At 29.4% G+C, this 25,044-nt stretch overlaps 1 protein-coding gene across 1 annotated transcript; it reads left to right on the top strand.

Annotated features, from left to right (window-relative positions):
* The first annotated feature begins 941 nt into the window (after positions 1–941).
* Positions 942–4,660, top strand: LOC110689500 (protein FAR-RED IMPAIRED RESPONSE 1-like). Its single transcript, XM_021866283.1, has 5 exons — positions 942–1,151; positions 1,369–1,440; positions 3,684–3,880; positions 4,397–4,479; positions 4,596–4,660. The coding sequence occupies exons 1-5, from the start codon at positions 942–944 to the stop codon at positions 4,658–4,660; spliced, it is 627 nt and encodes a 208-aa protein (XP_021721975.1).
* The last annotated feature ends 20,384 nt before the right edge of the window (positions 4,661–25,044 follow it).

Below are 25,044 nucleotides of genomic sequence, written 5' to 3'. Positions count from 1 at the left end.
TAAAATTGTTTCAATTTAATTTCTGATTGAAACAATTTTATTCCTGAAATATACAATCTAATTCCTGATATATTCAAATTAATTCCTAATCAAAATTTTTTAATACCTGACATACAAAATTTAATTCCTGACAAAACAAAACTAATAAGTTACATAAATAATCTAATTCCTGAAAAAATAATCAACAACGTATTATAATCAGATACATTATTATTATTTCTGACTGATATTATCTATTTCCTGATTAAACATAAACCTAAACCTGACTGATATTATTTATTTCCTAACTAGTATTTGGTAATTCCTGATTTAAATAATGTAATTCCTGACTAAGACATGATAATTCTAAAGTATCATAAATTTAAAGAATATTTATTTACTGTGTATAATATTTTATTTCCTGACAAAAATAAATTATGATATGTTTCATATATACTTTTCTTGCAGATTATTACAAATATGACAAGGATGAAAACATAAGTAAATGTCTAGTAGGTTATATTGTATCAGACTACAATGAGGGATTTATTTTATACAAAGCTCATTCAAGGTCTGTTGGTTTCAGTGTCAGAAAAACAACAAAGAGAAGAGATAATAATGATAAATTGTATGAGTTTTGTTTTAGATGTTCTAAAGAAGGGCATACAAAGGGTAAAATGAAGATGGCAGGTGAACAAAATTCAGTGGAAATACCCATGTTGGGTAAAATTGATGAAAAAAAGAGAAAATATAGGGAGGTAAATGAGACAAGAACTGGATGCAAAGCTCATATTCGTTTCAAGAAAACCAAAGAAGTAAGTTTCGAAGCTGTTACACATGAGTTGGAGCATAATTATGAATTGGTTATAGCAATTCAACGTCATCATCTAAGATCAGAAAGGCAAATATCAGCACCAATGGGTGAACTAATTGAAAGCATGGTTTAAAGTGGTATCAAACCAATGGATGCTTACAATTATATCACCAATGAAGCTGGAGGAGAAGAATGTGTAGGTCATACTAAGAGAGACCATCTTAACTATGTATCAAGGGTGAAAATGAGTATGGTTGAAGGTGGAAACATGCAGAATGTATTGGATACCCTTCAAGAGAGAGCAGATAATGATCCTTCATTCTTTTATAGATTGAAATTTGGAGAAGAAAACAATGTGGTGAGCTATTTTGGCGTATTCTCAAATGCTTGAAGATTTCAAAGCCTATGGTGATGTTTTAATCTTCGATACAACATATAGAACAAACAAATATGGGTTGATATGTGCACCATTTGTTGGTATAAACTGTCACTGGAGAACAACAATGTTTGGATGTGCATTCATAAGTGACGAAAGGACTGACACATTTGTTTGGCTTCTTAAAATTTTCAAAAAGTCGATGTGTGGAATCGAACCAAAATCAATCTTCACTGATCAGGATCTTGCAATGAGTAACGCCATACCAGAGGTAAGAATTTTTGTCTTCATAATATATTGTTTCTGGATTAGAATAACTTAATAACTGATAAAAACAGATCAATACTTGACAGAAATTATATAATTCTTGACTAATAATATATGTTTCATGTTCATAATTTAATGTAATATAATTCCTGATCAAAAATATATTAATTCTGATAAAATAAAGGCAATAACTGACTAAGATATATTAATAAGTTCAAATATTTAATATTCATTGACAGAATCTTATTCATGATAGCAAGATCCTTAATCCTGATATAAGTTTTCTAATACCTGATCGAAATTAAGTCATTACTAATTCAAATTTATTTAATTTCATTTCAAGTTTATTTCTGAGAAAAATGTTATAATTACTGAGTAAAATATTCTTATTTCTGATTGTGATAATTTCATTTCAAGTTTATTTCTGAGCAAAATGTTATAATTACTGAGTAAAATATTCTTATTTCTGATTGTGATAATTTATTTTATTTCTGAAATAAATATGGAATATATAAAAAATTAATAAAATTCCTGACTAAAATAATATAATTCCTGACGAAAAATTATTAATACTAAAAAAAAAATCAATATATGAATAAAAACCAACAAAACCATATCATTTTAAACCATATCTGAATAAGTCTTTTGATAATAAAAACAGGAAATACAGAAACATAAACATAAAAGCATATCATATTTTCCATATATTTTAATGATATTGATTGTGACTAGAAATTAACAGGAAAAAAAAAGATAAAGAAAAAAACCCTAAAATCATAATCTTCTTGTTGTTCTTCCTCAGATATTAAACTTGTTTTTTCTTTTGATCTTCTTTTTGTTCTTTCTCTTCCTTCTTGTGTTGATCTTCTTCTTTCTGCATTTTGTTCTGTGTTTCCTGCCATATCTCTTGTGCTCTCTTTCTCTTGCTTAGTTCTTCGATTTCATTCTTTTCTACTTTTTCATAGAGCTTCATCAATCCATTCTTCACTCTATCTCTTATATCCAATAGATCATTTAATTTTTTTTTCAAAGTTATCAATTGCATTTTCTTTTGGATCATTTGATGAAGTAGAAGACTGAGAATTGTTTTGCATATTTGAGAAATATTGAGGATCGTTTGATGAAGTAGAAGACTGAGAATTGTTTTGCATTTTTGAGGAATATTGAAAAAAAGTTTGTTTTAGGAGAGAGAATATACCAAAGTACAAAAACATGCAAAATGTTAAGTAAATAATACTTTTATAGACAAATAAAAAATATTAAAAAAAAAGATAATTTTTAAATATATTCCTTTTTATTATTATTACATTGTTTTGGTCCTTATCCAGTACCTCAAGTACAATTCTGATTATTACATTTTTTTAGTCCTTATTCAAAACTCCAAGTGAACACTAAGACTATTAATTCCTGACCAAAATATACTAATACCTTTCATAATTCATCTAAAATCAGACCAAAATATACTAATTCCTGACCAAAATATGCTAATTCCTGATTAAAATAATTATATTCCTGATATGCATTTCTTCTTGTTTGTGGGTGATGACTTATTCCAAGACACCTTGTAACCTACAATAACATATAATAGATGTTAGTTTATGCAACAATATTTCAACAAACATAAGTTATTCACATTTTAGGCATACAGACCTGTTCACTGTGGTGGTTGGGCACCATAATGAGGATAACCACGGGGTGGCCAAGTCCCATTTTGCTTCATCCTGTACTCAATGATACAGTCATCCAAAAAACCAGGGTCATCTGAAACGTAATGAGTGATTTATAAAACTCAAGAATAAGTTTTCCTTTGTTGCTTGTACAGTTACAATTTAGCCCAAATATGTGTAATATATAAAGAAATTGAAGTTAAGATGCAAAGTTGAATTATAAAGGAAATGATTTATAAAAGGAAAAAAGTTACTGTTTTTTAGCCGTTTATTGGGACCCAAATGGCAGAATTACAGTGGAAGATTAATTTGACTGATAATCTGACAAATATGTTGATTTTAAAAATAAGTTTAAATAAAAAGTCTAAAAATATTTAATTAATGACCTAAAGATATTTATACCTGATTTAAATTTTCTATTATCTGACTAAAATATGCTAATTTCTAACTCTAATATTGTTATGCCTGAGTAAAAATATACAAATGTCTTACATAATTTATGTAATTCCTGACTAAATGTTTTTAATTTCTGATTATAATAGTCATATTGCTGACTACAGTAATTTAATTTTTGTTGCAGGTTTATCCAAACTCAAGACATAGGCTATGTCTATGGCATTTGCAAAAGAATTTTGTGTCACACTTTGGAACTCTAAAAACCAATCCTGAATTCAAAAATATGTTTCACAAATGCTTAAGTGGATGTGATTCTGAATCTGACTTTGAAGATTGTTGGCACAAGATGGTTCAAAAACATGGGCTAGAGAAAAAAGAATGGTTTGATAGGTTATACGGTCAACGAGATAAATGGTGCACAACATTGAGCAAGGATATTTTCTCAGCTGGAATTCTTTGATCTCAAAGGGTAGAAGTAACAAACAGAGCAATTTCATTTAAGGCCAACAAAACCACAAAGCTTTTGGAGTTCTTTCACATTTTTTAGGCTACTGTGAAAAGATGGAGAAGCACTGAAAAGAGTGACAACTTCAGATGTACTACTGAGAGACCAAGAACAACAACAAAGATATTAAAACATGCAGCTGAAGTTTATACTCTAAACTTATAGAAGGATTTTAAGCTGGAATTTGAAACAAGTCTTGGAGCATATGCAAGAGAAAAAGCCACTTCAATGCAATATGTCAAATTCTTTGATATTTCTCTTGATGAAGATTATATGCACACCTATCAAGTCATATATTACACTCAAAACAATGAGTTTATGTGTTCGTGTATGTGCTTCATAGAGATTGGATTGTTGTGCTTTCACATTATCAAGATAATGCAAATGTACAGCATACATGCTATTCCAGAGAGATACATTCTGAAACGTTGGACCAAGCTTGCTAAATCAAACATTTGGGATGGCTGTGAATCAGGTACGTACATACTTTGTTATTTTAAAATTTATTACTTGTTTATTTAGTATAAAAAAAAAATCTTTATTCCTGAGATAAACATTTTAATTACTGTCATAAATAATTTGCTGACATAGATGAAAACTTAATGTCTGATGTGAAAAATATAATTCATGAAAAAGATAATATTATTCCTGATTGAAACAAGTTTATTCCTGAAGCGTACAATTTAATTCCTGATATATTTAAATTAATTCCTGAATAAAATTTAAAATACCTGTCATACATATTTTAATTCCTGACCAAAGAAACCTTAAAGCTGACAAACTTTATCTTATTCCTGATCCTTTTTAATTTATAATAACTAATTTCTGATTGAAACATTTTTATTCCTGAAACAATCTAATTCCTATGTAATCAAAAAATTTTAATACCTGACACACAGAATTTAATTCCTAACAAAATAAATCTAATAAATGAAAAAAATAATCTAATTCCTGAACATAATGAACACTGAACAACATATTATAATGTTATACCAATAATCTTATTCATGAACAAAATATTATAATATCTGATATATATTTTATTATTTCTGATATAAAATCAGATTTATTACAAACATAAAATTATATAAATATTTAAAAACTTATACATTGGTACCACTTCCTGCTTCATTAGGAAGCCTTTCAGTACCATCAGCATTAAAAATTCTAATATAAATGTTATAATGATCATGGTAAACATCAAGTCTGTCTCCAACAACTATGTTGTTCGCAGCTACAAAGTTTTCCCATTCACGATCAATCAACATACCACCACAACCTGTATTTTTTGGTATGCTTATGACTCTTACTTCCCAAAATCTATCTTCTCTGCCATTCTTCCCAGCAAAGACTCTAACAAAGTTCTTGAATTTCAGAATAAAAAGCTTCCAATCTTCAGGAAGATCCTGAAAGAAAAAAAAATGATATCATTTAATCTTTACTAAAACACAAAACAAATTTATAAATTTAAAACTTAATGTAATATATTTACCATACTAATGCGATCAATTGGTTTAACAATAATAGTACACTTCTCCTTATTTGCGTAGAAATCAGCCATTATTTTGATGATTGATTAGATGAAGAAAAATATAAGTTATTTTTACAAGAATGCACCTTTTATAGAACACAATAGAGGTTGTTATAATATAACTCTTTTAATAGAAAAAACTTAATTTAGAACAACCTTTAAATAGAAAAGAGTTATGTATGAACAATAATAATTAATCTGTAATTACTTTTGATAACAGCCTTTAAAAATTGATAACAACCTTTAAATCAATTTTGTCAGAAAATTTATGGCTGAAACAGAAAATAAAAATATTATGGCATAGCTCGTTGCTGACTTTTCTTACATTATTCATGATATAAATAATTTTATTTCTGATATTATAATATTATTGAAGCAAAAAATTTTATCATTATTCATGAGCTGCATTCTTTTTTGAGTAAAATTGCCTTATTACTAACAAAAATGTAGTAATTTTTTTTTTTTTTTTGATTAGGAAATTCAACCACATATCATTCATTAATAAACACTCCTTGGAGACAATCAATAACAAAGAATTTTTACAACCTTGTGACAATATGTCAAGGGAATGAAGAAGCATCAAAAATATGTGATGATGCTTTGGAACAAATGTACAAATCTGTAAGGAAAGTGTTCCAAACAAATGAAGAAAAAATTCGTGAACTTGATGAAGAAGAAGAAAGAAGAAATACAGTAAAAGATCCAAAACAACCAAAAACAAAGGAAAGGCCAAAGAAGAACAAAAGAATTAGAGGACATTTTGAAAGAAGAAGAACAGCAACAAGAGATCCAAATGAGTTTGGAACAATAACTCCTAATCCACAACTCATTTAATTCATCCCTATTGCTGCATTCTTCTATCATAAAGCCAATCTTCAAATTTTTTATTTTATTATTCAAGATAATTGTAAACAATACTATATTTTGGCATTTTGAGGTTTGATTACTTATGAAAAAAATTATTTTATTTTCTGATTAGATCAATGTTATTCCTAACTAACCTTACTTTATTACTGACTTTAAAAGTCTTATTGCTGAGTAACTGAAGTTTATTCCTGACATCCAAAATTTTATTCCTAACTAAACTAATTTTAATCCTGATTTACACAATTTCATGCCTGATTTAATTTCTGATAACTCAATTTTATTACTGACTATTACATTTTAATTTCTGATAACCGAGTTTAATTCCTGAGTTAATTCTTGACTTCTAGAATCTTATTCTTAAGTAAACTAATTGTATTACTGACTAACACAATATCATTCCTGACTTTAAAAATCTTATTCCTCACTAACTCAAGTTTATTCCTGACTAACTCAACTATATTCCTGATTTAAAAAATCTTATTCCTGATTAACTCAAGTTTATTCCTGACTAACTTAAGTTTATTCCTGTCTAAATGAAATTTATTCCTGACTAACTCAAGTTTATTCCTGACTAACAAAATTTTATTCTTCACCAAAATAATTTAATTGCTAACATAAATAAAATAATTCCTGAGAAGAGTAATTTAATTTATGACAAACATATTCTTCATTTTAAGTTTGATATTTAAAATTTTTAAAACTAACATTTGATATTAATTTCTGACTCAAGTTTTTTAATATCTGACTAATATATAGATGTATGATTAATAGAAAACGGATTTAATAGAAAATATATACATATATAAACCAAATTTATAAGTATCTATACAAAAGAAAACTAATGCCTAACTACAAAAAAAAAATGTACATGTATGATTAATTGTTTAAAAAAAAAATATAATCTTCCTCTTTATTTTGCTGAAGCTGTTGATCAATTTCCAATTGTTGCTGCTCTTTTTCTAGTTGTTTTTGCATCAACTTCCACTGCCTCTCTTTTTCCTTTTGAATGGCTTCCTTTGCTTTCTCATATTGGGCCTATAGCTTCTTTCTTGCAGGTTGAGCTTTCCAAATTTTGTGCTTGTTAATTGAAAACTCAATGCAATCATTCCACAATTTCTTCCGCAAAAAATTCTCTTCTCTAGTAGCCATCTGATAAGCAAGTTGGCATCTATATATCTTCCGATTTTGCTTCTACAAATTTATATAAAAAACAAAATAAGAACACTAAAAAACAATAGGTAAAATTCCAAAAACAAAGGAGAAAAAATACTTACATATTTCAAGTCGACAAGACCTCCAGCTATACCATTGTAATTTTTCATACACATTAATGTAAAAAGGCCACAATCCTCATTTTCATGGCTTGTTTGCCATGTAAACTTAGGTTCATGCCATTCCAATTGTTCCAAATTTGTGTCACCATGTCGATGTTCATGCTTTTTCAGAAAAATACCAACAGCTCTAATCTGTAATTATAAATATATAAGTTATAAAATTTAAAAGCATCTAAAAGTATAATTTTCACAAATTTAATTTAAAATTATCTTACCAGCACTCTGTCTATTCCATTTAATTTATCTCGATCAATATCAGTCCTGTTATTTATCCAATCTATTCTTGGACCAATACCATCAATGAAATTGAAAACCAGCTGAGTATGATGATTATCGAACGCAATGGGAAAGAATAGCTGCTAAATAAATAAAACATAATTTTCACAATAAGTAACACATTTATTAACCGACTAAAAGAAGCAAATATCAGATTAAAAGATCATAATATCTGAGTAAAACATTTATATTCCTAACTTACAGAATTTTATTACTGACTAACACAATTTTTTTCCTGACTAAAACAATTTTATTCCTGGCTAAAACAATATTATTCCTGACTAAAACAATTTAATTCCTTACTATACAATTTTTTTTCCTGACTAACACAGTTTAATTACTAACATAAATAAATTATTTCCTGATTAAAGTAATATAATTCCTGATTTAAAATAATACAAAATCTGACTAATAAAAGCTTGTATCATACTAGGTTTAGCTTATTCCTGAATATACAATATACAAAGAAGAAATAAAGTTAAAAATTTACCAAATCGGCTTCGGCTATGTTGAATGAAGGAAAACGCTTAACCCACTTGCAAATGCTGTCATAAATGTCCTCACCTTTATGCATATTCAATTGACAATCCATCTCCATTTTTACCAATTCCTCTTTACACTTATTATACTCTACTGGGTTATTTTTCAAAGTTTTCAAAATTGCCTCCTTTTTCTTTATGTTAGCAACTTCTTTTCTGTAAATTGCCCTTTTTTCTAAGTATCTCCATGTAAGATTCTGCAAAACAAAAAAATATATTAAATACAGTATATTATAAATAAAATTTATTTCTGAATGAAGTAAAGAAAAAAAAAAAAACCTTACAGCAACTTCAGTTTGAAAAACAAATCTTTTATATTGAAAAACTCCTATGTCAGTTATTTTACTCTCTTCAATGTTGAGCACAGTAGCCCAAGTATCATGAATAGCAGAATTAACCCACTCAGACGGACGTAGGGAACAGAACTCCTCCTTTACCAAAATAAGATCACTATGTTCAGGATCTTCAGTGGGAAACTGACATATAACAGTACCTATATCTTCTACGTAAAGACTGTTGTTACGCCTCTTAACTCCCTCATCTTCACCAGTAGGATCTAACTCAAGCTGCTCAAAATAGTGCATAAAAAACAAGTAATCACACATGTATAATTCATGTTCAGTCAATCTTTTTAGATACAAAAGCTTGTTTTCTTGCAAATTCCTACACACAATCTTGTCTTTATTTTGAATTTGAATCTTGTGAATAGGTGGTAGAACCCAATCTAAACCACCAGCTGCTACCAATCTCTCCTCCTGCCTTTGTCTTAATTCATGAATTCTCTTCTCCCTTTTTCCAGAATATTTATCAGCTGGTATCATAGTAGATTCACTAGGAACATCTATAGGACTAGGAATTCTATCAACATCAATTAACTCAATGTGTGTTTTGGGAGGCTGTTTTTCTGATACTATAAACTCATCATCATCAATACTAGGAGGAGCAGGAGTTTTATCTATTAGAATAATGTCACCAGTAGCAGCAGTAGGAGACTCCAAAGGAATAGAATCAATAGGAATAGGAATAGATTCAGCAGCAACAGTTTTATTCCTCAGCAATTCTAAAACAGCACATGCATCTCTAGGCTGAGGTTGTTCTTCCTACAAGGAAAAAAAATATATATATATCAAACAAAAGTCTTCTAAATCATGACAATAATAATCTATACTACATAATATAAATCATAACAAAAGTAATTTAATTTCCTGACTATGACAAGTTTATTCCTGACTAACAAAAACTATTTCCTGAAAATGACAAGTTTATTCCTGACCAAGATAAGTTTATTCCTGAATAATACAATCTAATTCCTGACTACCACAAGTTTATTCCTGACTAACACAATTTAATTCCTGACTACCACAAGTTTATTACTGACTAACACAATCTAATTAATAACAGTGACTAGTTTATTCCTGATGAACTCAATTTAATTCCTGATTAACTCAATATAATTCCTGAATATAACAAGTTTATTCCTGACTAACTCGATCAAATTCCTAACATAAAGAATATAATTCCTGATATAAGTAATTTAATTCCTGACAATGACAATTTTATTCCTGACTTACTCAATCTTATTCTAATTCACTCAGTATTCCTTAGAAAAATATATAATTTTTGACAAAAACCATTACCTGATGACCTTGATAAATAGCTAAAGCAAGTTCCTCTGTAGCTTTAGACTGAATAACATCATCAAATTTAGTAAAAACCTGAAAGCATATGAATAATACAAATAAAAATAAATACAATAATATAGAATAATAAACACATTTATTTTTATAAAATATGATAGTTAAATATAATAACTATTAAAATAAATTATTGAGTTAAAATACAAATATTACACCTTAGATGTGCTGTCATCTTCCTTGTTTTTATCATTTTCTTTTTCAGAAGTTTCTTGAACTTCTTTTTCAGTAACTTGTGCATTTTCTTCTTGGGATACTGGTGTATCTTGAGAAGTAGGAGGAGTAGGAGTAATTAAATGAAATCTAGGCAAAGAAGTATCTCCCTTAAGGAAACTCCTCCCTTCTTGCACAAGCCTAGCCTGATTCTCATTCACAGCAGATGAATAAATTTCATTGAGTCCCTTGGGTTTCTTTGGTGATCTTGGAGGTGATGTGGAACTAAGTAGACCTTCATTACTAACTGAATGCACCTCTTTTTTCTGATGGTGTTGTGCCTTCAACTAATTCTGGTTCTGCGGTTGTGTCTTCAACATCACTTCCTTGAACATTATTCAAACCAAGATCATCTGCCTCATTCTCTGGTTCCGTTTTTCCTTGGTTTGCATCCTCTAAATTTTGCTCTGCATCTTCAATTAGATCTTTTTGCAAACCAAGATCAGAAATAACATCATTCACCTATACAAAATAAAGAATAATATCAGATATATATCTAATATGATTTTAATAAGTATAAAAAAATGATAATAAATGTAATCAAACTTACAATTGCATCATACTTAAGTTTTGTTTTATCAAACTGATCCAAATCAATAGCTAAAGTTTTAGTCTGCATTGCAGCTTCAACTATTGCATCAATTTTTGATAAAAATTCAGGATTAGAATAGAAATCATCCTCTCCTTGAGATTGAGATTCTTGTGAATATGATTTTGCTTCATCCTTCAAATCAATAGCAAAGTCTATTTGGTTCTCTGATACAATCTTCAAGTCTCGACCAAATTTCATCATTTTCTTCTTCACAGGCTAATCAACAAATAAAATAAAAAATGAATAAGTAAAATGTAAGAAAGCAACATAATTGTTATTCCTGAATCCTGACTAATAGTTTCTTATTAGTAAAATGTAAGAAAATAACATAATTCTTATTGCTGATAATAGTAATCTAATTTCTGAGAGTGTTTATCTTATTCCTGACTAATAGTTTTTTATTCCTGACAAACAACTTAATTTCTGATGAAAGGAATTTAAATATTGACAAACAGATACTAATCAAAATAAAATAATAGATTTAAGGATAATATTAGATAATGCTAATTTCTGATAGAAAAAGTATAATTCCTGATAATATGGTAGAAAATCCTGACAATAATAATGTATTCCCAAATTACAGCAATGTAAATAAATCAACAATAACCTTAATATATTAATTTCATTTCCTGACCAAATTTACCATATTCCTGACTAATAGTTTCATATTACTGACTAATAGTTTCTTATTGCTGACAAGTACAACTTAATTTTTAATGAAAAGAATTTAAATCCTGACAAACATATACTATAATCCAAATAAAATATTAGAAAATGCTAATTACTGATAGAAAGTACATAATTCCTGATAATATAATAATAAATCCTGACAATAATAATATATTATCAAATCAACAACTTTAATATATTAATTTAATTTCCTGACAAAATTTACCATATTCCTGACTAACAGTTTATTATTCCTAATAAAAGTATTCTAATTTCTAATTAAAGCAAATTATACAAAATCTAAAAATATAATAAAAAGATGGCAGTTTAAACTTACATCGATATCCATATTATCAATTTCAGCATCAGTAGGAAACTCTTTAGGAATCTTGTACATTACATATCTAGCTTTATTATCTATATCCTTCAATTCAAAGCTAGTAGATTGTACAACCTGATCTTCCTTCTTTCTTTCTTTTTTTTTTTTTATCCAAATATTCATCTTCATCACTGTCTTCAATCTTAAACTCAATACTGTCCAGCCTTAAACTTTTAAGAAGAGCTTGTTCAGATTTGCCAGCATATTGTTTTGGTGAGGCAGCATGGTACAGTTTCACAGTACCATAATCCATATTTTCAGCAACAGACTTAATCCTCTAGTTCAAACTCTCACAGGTCCAGTTCAAAATAAACGGCTTGCGATGTAAAGTTGTCCCAAACTCAAACTTTTGTAAAAATGCAATTACAAAAGCAACTAAACAGCCATTTACTTGTTTAGATTTTGTTTTCAACTCCTTCCCTTCCTTTTTTTTCAAAACAAAGGCTTGAAAATCTGCTATTGATGCACATAAGAAGTCCATAACATAACCAGCCCAGTTGAAAGCCTTAATGAAACGCACATCTTCTAAAGATTTGATGATATTAAAATTAGGAGACTTATCACCAATTGGAGCCAAAAATGTAGACACAGCAAACATAACAAACAGCTTTTTAAAATCAGCACCACCATCTCTATATTTCTCAAACATCATCTTATAAGTAATAATATTCACATATGTCTTCTTCTTCTTCCTACCCTGAACAACTTTTTCTTCTGTTTTCCTCTTCTTTTGATTCTGTGATTCAGCTTCATTTCCCTGTTTAGAGTCATCCTCTATATCCAAACCCAAGAACCTCCTCCACTCTATCTTCAAATATTCATCAGGATTGATTGATTTCTTTATTTTAGAAATCTCTTTCACAGGTATATCAGTAAAAGGAATACCCAACACATCAGCAATATCAGAACTATCAATATGAATTGCATGTTCCTTTTTACCAACAATAAGATTTCTAGCATGAGGATTAAAATGAGTTACTATATAGTTGTACAACTGATGACGGATATTGTCCTGCAAATTCATTTGAAGCAATCCACCAAAACCAATGTCCATAACATCCTTCTTTTGCTCATCACTAAAATCTTCCATAATTGTACAAAGATAACTAGGACCAGATTTAGTACCAATTTCAAGGTCTGAAATATCATCTTCAGTAAGAGCACTGAAAAATAAAAAACATGAATAAGACACACTTATTCCTGAAAAAAATTATGTTATCCCTAATAACAGTAAACTTATTTCTTAGCATAATTATCTTTTAAAACATTTAATTCCTTACTATTATAAATTTAACATATAATTACTGTATGTAATATTGATATTACAATTCCTGAGTATAATTATCTATTTTCTGACTAATATTATCTTAAACCTGACTGAGTTATAATATATGTGAATATTATTATCCTAAAACTGACTATCCATATCTATTTTCTGACAATAACTATCTAATTCCTGACTAATATATGTTAATTCCTGAGTGTTATAAATTTTAAAACATTTAATTACTCTATCTAAATATTGATATTAAAATTACTGAGTATAATTATCTATTTTTTTACTAATATTATCTTAAACCTGATTGAGTTATAATATATGTGAATATTATTATCCTAAAACTGACTATCCATATCTATTTTCTGACAATAACTATCTAATTCCTGACTAATATATGCTAATTCTTGAATGTTATAAATTTTAAAACATTTAATTACTGTATCCAAATATTGATATTACAATCCCTGAGTATTATTATCTATTTTCTGACTAATATTATCTTAAAGCTGACTGAGTTATAATGTATCTAAATATTATTATCCTTAAAATGACTATCCATATCATTTTTCTGACAAAAACTATCTAATTCCTGACTAATATAATCTAATTCCTGGGTATTATAAATCTAAAACATTTAATTACTGCACATTATATTGGTATTACAATTCCTGACTATTATTATCTGTTTCCTGACTAATATAATCTTAAACCTGACTGAGTAAATTTTATTCCTGAATAATATATCATAATACCTGATCAAAAAAATCTAATTCCTGTTTAAGATATGCTAATTCCTGAGTATGATAAATTTGAATACAGACAACAACTTAATTTCTGATGAAAAACATCTAAATCCTGAAAAACATATACTATTATCAAAATAAAATAATACAATTAAAGATAATATAATAAAATGCTTAATTCTGATATAAATAATATAATTCCTGACTATATAATAGTCAAACCTCAAAATAATCAAAATTACAACTAATGTAATTAAATCAAAAATAACATAATCCTACACAAGAATATTCAAAGTAAAAACAACAATTTACATTTCATCGAACACCTGGTGTGCATCTGAATATACAAAACAATATTTTTCCGAATTTAAAAGAATTTATTTCGAATATCACACCTCACAGATCGACTTCTTTTAGAACCTTGTTTAGGACCACCCTTATTAGGATGCTGTGAATCATCCCTACAAAACAAGAACAAGAATAAAAAAAAATTACTGAAATTTTTTTTAAAAAACGAATAAGCAAAAAATAACTAAAAAATTTATTAACCTTTCTGGCATTTCAACTATCTTCGGAGGCTTTTTTGATGATCGTTTCATATAAACTTTTAAAGGAGAATCATCAATAGGAGGAAGGCCAGCCATTAATGTAGGTGAGGAAGACGGAATTTAGGGTTTATGTAAATAAAAATAAAAATTAAGTACATGCAAGTAAAATATAAGCTAGAAAATGAAGGAGTGATGCGAAATTTTAGGGAAAATGTAGTTAAGTTGAGAGTAATGGAGTGTAATGGAGTGTAACTGCAGAAAACGTGGGGAAGAAGAAGGAGGAGAAAGGCGGAACGTTGGAAGACGTTTTTTCTTTTTTAAAAAAAATCAAAAAATGATTGATAATTAATAGTCGGGCCGCGCGCGGGCCGAACTATTAAAAAACGGGCCGCGCACGGGCCTGTAAGTAGAAAGGACTCACATGAGTCCGTTCTACACAATATTTTTCGTATTCAATTATATGCTATTTACAAAATTAATCAAAGTGTGAATAATTTTTAAGGTAATCGCCTACTTGAATTGCCATTTTGAGTTCGATTATGAGCATCTACCACTATATCTTGGGCCCCATGACCATACAAATCGTACAAAGATAAAAAAAATTAAAGTTGTCCCGTGCTCGGTTGAATGTCCTGTAAAGTTTCCCTGTAATATATAAGATTTACCAAATTGAAAGAGTCAGATTTATTATGAGGAAAAGTGCCAAAGTAAAAGCCCAATAGCATTATACGAAGTAATTAAACAAGCTAAAATGATTTGCCGATATATAATACCAAACAAGCCTTTTTGAGTACTTCTATACAAACGCCACCCTATTCTTGCCCGATTTTCAAATCTAACCCAAGCTAAAAGAAAAAACTAAATTGATTTCAAAACCCCTAATTACTACACATACATTTCCTCTTGGTTGCATTGTCGTTTTGATGCAAGCAAAATGAATAATGAAACCCTGATTTTAGTTTTGCATAATTTTTTATTTGAGTTTTGCGTAAAATTAGAGAGGAAATATTGAACAAAAGAGAAGAAGACAAAAGGATAATTAAGAAGAAAACAAATATAATTGTTTCAGGTCGACTTATTACTAACAATGCTCTTATTGCTTTGGAGATATTTCATACTATGAAAAATAGAAGCAAAGGCAGGAAATGGGTGATAGCCATGAAGTTAGATATGAGCAAAGCATATGACAGAGTGGAACAGGGATTTCAGAGAAAACTCCTTTTGACTATATGTGTTTTGATGGTCGTTGGGTAAACTTGGTGATGGACTGTGTATCGTCTGTTTCGTACCCCTTTGTAATCAATGGAGGAGTTTGTGGTTTGGTATCCTCGACAGGGGGATCCTCTCCCCCCATATTTATTTATTTATTCAGTAACTGATGTCTTTTCTAACATGTTACAGAATAAAGTGAGCGACGGGTCTCTACATGGGGCCAAAGCTAGCCACAATGATTCGGCAATTTCTCACCTTCTATTTGTAGATGAAGTCTACTCAGGGGTCCCTATTGAGCTTAGAGAAGGTTTGATGGAAATTTTACACGTGCGGCAAGTTGACATACATGAAAAATATTTAGGTATCCCGACTATTGTGGGTCGTTCGAAAAAGCCATTTTTGAGGCGGTCCTTGATAGGATTTGGAAATAATTGCAGGGATGGAAAGAGAAGTTGTTATCAAGAGCGGGCAAGGAAATTCTCCTTAAATCGGTCATTCAAGCTATTCCGACTGATTTAATGGGGGTGTACAAATTTCCAAGTATGATCATCCAACGAATTCACTCGGCAATGGCAAGGTTTTGGTGGGGCTCAAGAGATGGGAAAAGGAAAATTCATTTGAAAAATTGGGAGTCCATGTACTTTGAAATGCCTTGGTGGTATTGGTTTCCGAGATTTGGGTGTATTAAATGATGCCCTTTTGGGAATACAAGCATGGCAACTTGTGAAGGTGCCCTCTTCTTTGCTTGGTCATTCTTTTAAAGCAAAATATCATCCCAATTCTGATTTTCTTGACTCTTATCTTGGATTGGCAGAGAGCTACTCATGGCGTAGCATTTGGGCGTCGAAAGCTATTATCAATTCAAGGAAGGGGTGATATGGAAGGTGGGTGATGGCTCCAACATCGACTTGTGGTCCGACTCGTGGGTGGCCGTGATGTTGAGGGTCGATTCATTCTAAGTGAAGAGTCCACTGACTTTTCTAAAGTTAGTGACATAATTGACCGGATAGAAGAGAGTGGAATATCGACATCCTTGATGAGTATTTCACTGAGAGGGATAAGCCATGAATTTTGGCTATCCCGCTTAGTGAAAGAGAACAAATCAATGAGTTAATCTAGGCATTCTCCAAGTCGGAGGAATATACTGTAAGCTCTGCCTACTCGCACGGTAAATAATAATTGGATAACTTTCATCAAGCATGGCTGGAAATTTGGAAGGCGGATGTTTCCCTGAAAGTTTGGCATTTTTTCTGGAGACTTTGCACGAATACACTCCCTATCAAAAGCCTTTTACATTTCCGCCATCTCACGACCTCGGATGTAGCATGCCCTTGGTGTGCTACCGATTCTGAAACTGTCAACCATGCTTTTGTAGGTTGTTGGCGTGTGCGTGAATTGTGGGATGATTGCAGCTGCACGGTGATGGCGAATTTGGGTGAATTTGATTCTATTTGTGACCTTGTGGTGAGTTGGAAAGGTATTGACCCAAATACTATACAACGAGGTATATTCCTAGCTTGGTGCATTTGGGGAGAAAGAAATTGCAAGGTGTTCCGAAACAAATCAACACCTAATGTTGTAACTGTAGAACTTGTTGCCAGATATGTTGAGGAACAAGGTAAATATGCAGCTCGCACCTATGGGATTGTGGGTCTACATCCTTCTCCCAACCCAAGCAATTGGTGTGCACCCCCTGCAAATATTGTAAAAATTAATGTCGATGCTAGCCTTGGTGATGAAGGTTGGGTGGGTCTTGGGGCTGTTATTCGAGATTATGAGGGGATGAACATTGTTGCTGCTACAAGAAGGTGTCGAGCCTTCTGGTCCCCTGAGATTTCAAAAGCTAAGGCATTATTGTTTGCGCTGAAACTTGGCAGAAGGTACGGGTTTCCAAAGGTCATTTTAGAATCAGATTACAAGGTGATTATTGAGAAACTTTCAAAGAGCTCGCCAGCTATGGAGATACGGTACTTGGGGATAATCTTGCGTCGTGTTCGAATTTTATGTCTGTTAGGTGGTCACATGTAAAATTAGATGGAAATTGTGTCGCTCATAATTTAGCTAAGCTAGTTCCTTTTGGTTATGAACAATTGTAGGAGAATCATGTTCCCCAAGAAGTTTCATTTTTTTTTACTTATGGACTCTGTATCCCTTAATTAAAGAATGGTTCTAGTTGGTTTCAAAAAAAAAAAAAAAAAAAAAAAAACTAGGAATGACACTTGTCTAATCATGGGGTAGTTTTTTCCCTCCAAAAAACCCTTCCTTTCTTTGCTAAAATCTTCTTTAAGAAGTTTGTTGTAATAAAACAATCATAATATTATTTCAAACATTTTATACGTATCTTTTATAGTAAATATATTCTTTTTAATTATTACTTCGTTTTCCATAAATATTGCTCTGTATGACAAATTTTTAATACATCATATTTTTTTTCATTCAATTGATTAATATAATGTAGAATGATAAATTTTTTAAATAATAGATTTGTACTACACAGATTATTATTAAATGGGAATTTTTTTATATATACTTTAATTGGTTTCTCGCCTAATTATAATACGAATCAATAACATAATACTAAAAAAAACACCAAGAATGACACGTGTCACTTCTTGGTGTTGTTTTTTTCCTTTCAAAACTATTTTTTTAATTTACTTCCTTAAATAAAATTCACTTTTTATATAATTGTGATTCAATTCCTTACAAAAATATTCACCAAATTATATAATTGTAATATTCACTCCTAAAAAAAATATTCACATATTTTCCATTTTTTTATTTTATAAAATATTATTTATATTTTTTACTTTTAGATTCGGAACTCAATTCTGGATATAAATTAAGATCTTCCATCTCACATTAGTTGTATTACAAATTTATACATTAAGATTAATCTTATGTATATCACAATGTTTATTAAACTTTCTTTTTAAACAACACGGGTTTTGAACTAGTTATTGGACTGTGTTAAGGACCGGCCATCATGTATCACCTTCATATTAAAAAAATTCCCTCCAAAATTATAAATGACATAATCCTTTTTCTCTCAAAATTGCAAAATGAACAAGGTGCTGCCAAGTGTCACTTCCCAAAGAAATTAACTCATCTTTCTCCTCTTCTCCAATTCTCACATGAAGTCTTCCACATTTAAAAAAAAAAAAAAAAAAAAATCTTAACAATTGCTCTCTATTGGACAAGTGTCAAAATAACATGCAATGCACATTATTCACAAGTGGGCATGACCATGACCTGGTCATACACCATTTCCCTAAAAAGTACTTCATTTTATTACGGAGTATTGGATAAGTCTTGTATGTGGTTAGCCACAAGGTGTGACCACATTGGTTTATAAGAGGAATCTTCATTTATATGTATGAGTTACACCATTTTTTCACAAGAGTAACCCCATGTAGTCCATAAAAGTAACCGAAATTCATCTTACGAGTGAAATCAACTAATATAGAAATAATTTGTTAACCCCTATTATTTTGTTTTGAAAAATGAAAGAATAATTCAACTTGTTTAAGAGAGTAATCCATTTTTTCTCATTTAAGTAACCTACATACATTAAGATAACCCCATTTGCTCAAAACTGTCCCCATATTATTTAATAAATTGCCTTATTCTTCATATGTGATTATGTGAAGTGGTCACACCATGTGGCTAGCCATGTACATATAAGACTTTGTGTTTATTATTTTAAGCTTTTTTTTATTTTTATTTTTTCTCTCTCTTCATGACCACACAAAGTGGACAACCATTGACAATACTCTAACAACCTACAACAACTATCTGTGATTGTTTTCTTTCGTACCTGGTATACGTACTGTACACATGCGATACACTACTTTGACCTTAAATATAATAAAGTTGACATTAATTATGAAACTTCAAAACAACACATATTTAGCAATATTTTCATGATGAATTTTGTTTTTAAGCTACTAAATTTATGGTCAAAGTTAGAATATAAATATTAAAAAAATATCAAATGTGTCAATTATTATTCTATAGGGGGGAGTAATACAGCATGGATATTGGATTTTGGTTGCATAATACATTGATAAATTGGGTAAAATTTATTTTTCCCATGTATACTAAAGATAAGAGTGACCTAATTTCTCGCACTAGTAATATTACATTTCTTATTTAGAGTACAATAATGATAATTCTCAATTCTTTTTAATAACATAGAGCACTAGTTAATCCTATGCATGGAGTCATGGACTATCTAAGTTGGAACATATATTCATTTTATTAATGTTATTTCCTTTTTTTCAACGATTGTGAATTAAAAAGTACATATACGAGTACAACTGTGGGGAATAAATTCAAGCGTTAATCCTCATGCTTGAACCCCACTGTGATCATACACTAAAGTACGGTGGCGTCCAAAGGGAAAGAAGATAGAGCAAAAGAGTCGCCAACAAGTTTAAGGAACTTGTAAACCGTTCACGAGGTGAAGGTTACACCCCTTAACGATCTAAGAGATCGTCAACTCCATTAGGTCTTGAACCAAATAAGGGTTCGGGGATGAAGGTACAAATCCAACCTAAAAGAGATTGAACTTGCCCTAATAGTAGGCCTCTACTTTATTCTGATCGTATTCATGTGCGCTTTCTAATTAACATGCAATCAATAGGATTAACCCTAAACCAGTTTATCTATGTTGGTTGAATTTAATGCACAAATAAATCTATTATTGGCGATCACTTGAAATTATAATCATATTAACCCTAACAAGATTATTAATTATCTCATTAAGCGTGATTACAAGTATAGATTCCCTTTAAACATGCATAAAAGGTGTGATCAAGCAATAACAATAAATATCATCAAGCAAAATAATAAATAATAAAAATAATAAAATTATAATCATAACAATCATAATTAAAAATAATCAAAATAATTATAAAAATAATCATAAATCATGTTAAAGCATGATAAAAATAGCAAGATCCTAGGCATGATACTAACAAGATTAATAACAAACCCTAGCATGTCACTAAGCAATAAAAATCAAATCTTTAACCCTAACATGATACTAACATGAATAAATATTAGGAAGAACATAGGAAGCATCGCAAGAATCATAATAAGCATATTTGATATTACAACTTTTCCTAAACATGATACTAGGAATATCATAATAACAATGTAAGCATGATATCTACATCATAATATCAATTAAAACCACTAAAGTACTTACTTTGATGCCTCGTACCTCTTTCTAATAACAAAATACACACGTTAGTAACTTTAAGGAAAATAATAATCAAAACAATTAAATTAAATAATTGAAAGAGAGATTTGGGACCAAACCCTCATAAATTAAACCTTTCACGTCTAGGGCGAAGGCAACTTCGAATACGGCTAGGTATTTCTAGATCTTGCGAATGCGGAATTTTGTATGTAAAAAACTAGTTTAGAAAAAGAAAGAGAGAGAGATGAATGAATTAAGAGAGAATTAGGGAATCAATGATTGCGAATGAAAACTGATTGTAGGTGAATGTTAATTGAAAACTGATTGTTGATGAGAATTGGTGAATGAAAACGGAATTTTTAATAAGTTATTTATAGAGAAATCAGCCAAAAAGATAAAATAACAAAACAGAGTACTTGGTGCACGTAAAACAGAGCTGGCGCCAGCACCAGCTGATTGGCGCCAGGCGCCAGGTTCCAGGCGCCAATGCCTGGAGTCAGGCGCCAGGCCTATTTTTGACGCATTTTTGAAAATCAGATAAGTTTGCCGTATTGGAGGATAAAATCGTATCTTTTCCTCGAAAATGTTTTTTGATTTTAATTAAAACTCTGAAAAGTCAACAAAAGTCAATTTATCAATGCTAATTGAATTAGGAATGAAAAGAACCTTCTAGAAGAATCTAGAAGACTAAAACCATTCCTAATTACATTAGGAATGATAAATCATATTAGGCCCTCCCCTAGATCATTGGGTCGCATATAAGGCTCAAACCGGGCCCAGTTTAGTAAATTGGCCATAACTTCCTCAATATTCATCGGAATTGGGCTTATAATATATCGTTGGAAAGCTCTTGTCAAGCCCCATCCAACTACACTACTATTGGACCCATATCATGGACCAACCAAACTGGATTGACTGTTTTATTAAAATAAGTTTTCAAAAACAGAGAGAAGAGAAAAGAAATTAAAACTATCCGCAACACTAAACTTTCCACACTTTCGCTTCATTCGATTATGATTCGACGTGAAAGGTACTCATCACTGGGTTTGGTTTTGGGGAGACACAAATGGGTGTCTACAACAACAATATTGTTGATATATATTTTCTAAAATAAAAAAGTTGAAGTAATTGTTTTTTAGGGAAAGTAATTGTTAATGTATCTTCACTATTTTGGTGAATTTAGTTGGAAATATTTTGATAACTTAAATAATTAAAAACTTTGTATTTGAGGAATGAGGTGTTGGAATTTTACATTATGTCTTTGGTAAAGGCTACACATACAATTGTTGTATGTGGTCCCTACATACAACTCTAATTTGTCGTGTTTCTATTGTTTAAAATAGTAGGCACAAGTTCCATTAATTTCAATTTATATATTTGACTCCTAATTTTTTCCCTTTTTTTTATTGATGTGTCAAATTTCAAATGGTGTTGTATGTATGAATAACATACATTGGTTGTATGTGTATCATGATATAATTTTTTTATTGATTTTGTGTTCCTTTTTCAATGATTGTGAGTGATAATTGTTGATATACCTTTCCATTTCTAATGGATTAAATTGAATTTTTTAATTTCATAATTTTATTGGCCATTAATGCAGGTTGAGGAATGAGGTGTTAGGCCGCGTCTACTTTACCTTATTTTTGCTGAACTGAAATTATTTTTACTAAATTGAAATTATTTTTGTTGAACTTCAATTATTTTTAATTACTGAACTGAAATTAATTTTACTGAACTGAAATTATTTTTGCTGAACTGAATTTTCTATTATATTTCTTCTTTTATTTTATTGATTTTCTATTATATTTCTTCTTTAAGTTTATTGATTTTCTATTATATTTCTTCTTTAAGTTTATTGATTTTCTATTATATTTTTTCTTTAAGTTTATTGATTTTCTATTATATTTCTTCTTTAAGTTAATTGATTTTCTATTATATTTTTTCTTTAAGTTTACTGATTTTCTATTATATGTCTTCTTTAAGTTTACTGATTTTAAAAAAACTGAAATTATTTTTGCTGAACTAAACGTATTTTTACTGAATTGAAATTAATTTTACTGAACTAAAATTATTTTTACTAAATATCTTTTTAAGGTAAAGTAAACAGGGCCTTAAAGGTCGCTTGCTATTACATTTCTTTTAATAAGATAGATTTGACTAAAGAGCAATTTGAATTTGTAGAGACGTGTAAAACATAATATTCATGGTACTTTTGTTTAAATAACTGCCATATAGATTTTAGCACAATTATTTTTTATGTGACAATTTGTTTGTCAGACCCCGTCCTCTTATCTTAAAAAGTTAATATTTTGTAAAAAATATTCCATTTCAGTTAAAGAATTTCATTTCTACAAAAACAAGTTTAGTTGAATAAGAATCAATAACTGTAAAGAAGAAATATAATAGAGAATTAGCTAAAATAATTTTAGTTTAATAAAAAAAATTCAATTAAACAAAAATAATTTTAATCCAGTATTTTTTTTTCATATCAACAAAAATAAGGTGAAGTAAACTTAAATTCAGTCTATTCTTTTACAATGTATGGAGTAGAAAAGGTAAATGGAAGGTGTTGGAGGAAATATTAATTATTTGAGAGAAGATGCGAGACTTCAATTTTTGGTAGTGTAAAAAGATAATTGTGTAAAAGATACGTGATGATAAATTGGGACAAAAAACATATAAGATATGTGATACTTAAATCGGAACGAAGAGAATATATAAAGAGTTTTCCATCACAAACTTTATATAAGGAGCTGTAATTTCTATCACACGCTAAGAAATGATAATCTCCATTCGAACTATGTATTAGTTACCTAATTCCCATCTTTTTGGCAAACCCTAAGCCAGCCATATTTCACTGCTTCGAGCTCTGCTTTAAAAGAAAAGCAATGAAAAAAATAAAAAATTTGGTCATGGTGAACTTTTATGAAGTTATACAATTAAAGATAGCCATTTATACGTACGTTAAATATTAAAACTGACACGATAATAATATCTTAACTGCTTTATTAATAATTGATCAAATTGACATAAAATAGCCAGTTATACTATGAAATTATAGTTGGTCTTTTGTCTAAAAACAAATTAACGAAAGAGCATTATGTTATCCCTTTATACGTCAATTTGCATCAATTTGCTTGTATTGTCACAACTAGCATAGTGCCCTTGCATTGCACGGTTTATAAATCAAATCATTATTTTTTTTGACAAAAGCATGATTGATCTCGTAGGAACTAATCCTAAGATAATTCAATTAGTAATAAAGGGCTTATTTTCTCTAACAATTAATTATTAAAATTTTGTCCAGTTGCAACAATGGCTGATACGTAAATAAATTAAAGAAAGATGTGATTTGAATAGTATTTTATGTCATTTGCAATTCTTTTCTTTTATTCCCTATTATTTTTTTTATAATGTTATTTATTATAATTGAAAAATAAATTAATTATACCCACATAACTACATAAGAGAAGTAGAGGAAAAACTAAATTTACTTGTCATACATTCCGCATATTACTATAGAAGAACAATAGAAGAAAAACTAAAATTTACTTGTCATACCATTTGTTCAGTATCTATACAATCTGAAACCTGTTTTACCTGTCGCATTCACTATCTACAAACACAATAATAACCTTATATCTTATTCACCGCCATATTTTACAGTTATCTAAGCTAAGCATTGTGTCAAAAACTTTTACATAAGATCCATATAACTAATCAACAACTAATGATTGAATGTACAACACAAATACATAGAAATGGTTATTGATAAATTTTATATGATTAAAAAATATTTATTAAAATAATAAAAATTAAAGACATATTTTATCAACTAACCAATCGTGTATATAATGCATTTTTTACGGACATGTATTCTTATACAGTAACTATGAATGTTATAAAACTCATAAAATTACATATTAAATTATTTAAATTTTGAATATGAGCATTACAA

This window comes from Chenopodium quinoa, unplaced genomic scaffold, assembly GCF_001683475.1.
Source record: "Chenopodium quinoa cultivar QQ74 unplaced genomic scaffold, ASM168347v1, whole genome shotgun sequence".
NCBI classification, from domain to species: Eukaryota; Viridiplantae; Streptophyta; class Magnoliopsida; order Caryophyllales; family Amaranthaceae; genus Chenopodium; species Chenopodium quinoa.
Note: the sequence above shows the minus strand (reverse complement) of the source record. Positions and strands in the feature narration are given on the sequence as shown.

Excerpts from the sequence above, each read along its gene's own strand:
- LOC110689500 (XM_021866283.1), top strand. The coding sequence starts at position 942 with ATGGATGCTTACAATTATATCACCAATGAAGCTGGAGGAGAAGAATGT. Across the intron at positions 1,152-1,368 it reads TTGGAGAAGAAAACAATGTG|TCGATGTGTGGAATCGAACC; the intron begins GTGAGCTATTTT and ends ATTTTCAAAAAG. Across the intron at positions 3,881-4,396 it reads GGGCTAGAGAAAAAAGAATG|CATACATGCTATTCCAGAGA; the intron begins GTTTGATAGGTT and ends GCAAATGTACAG.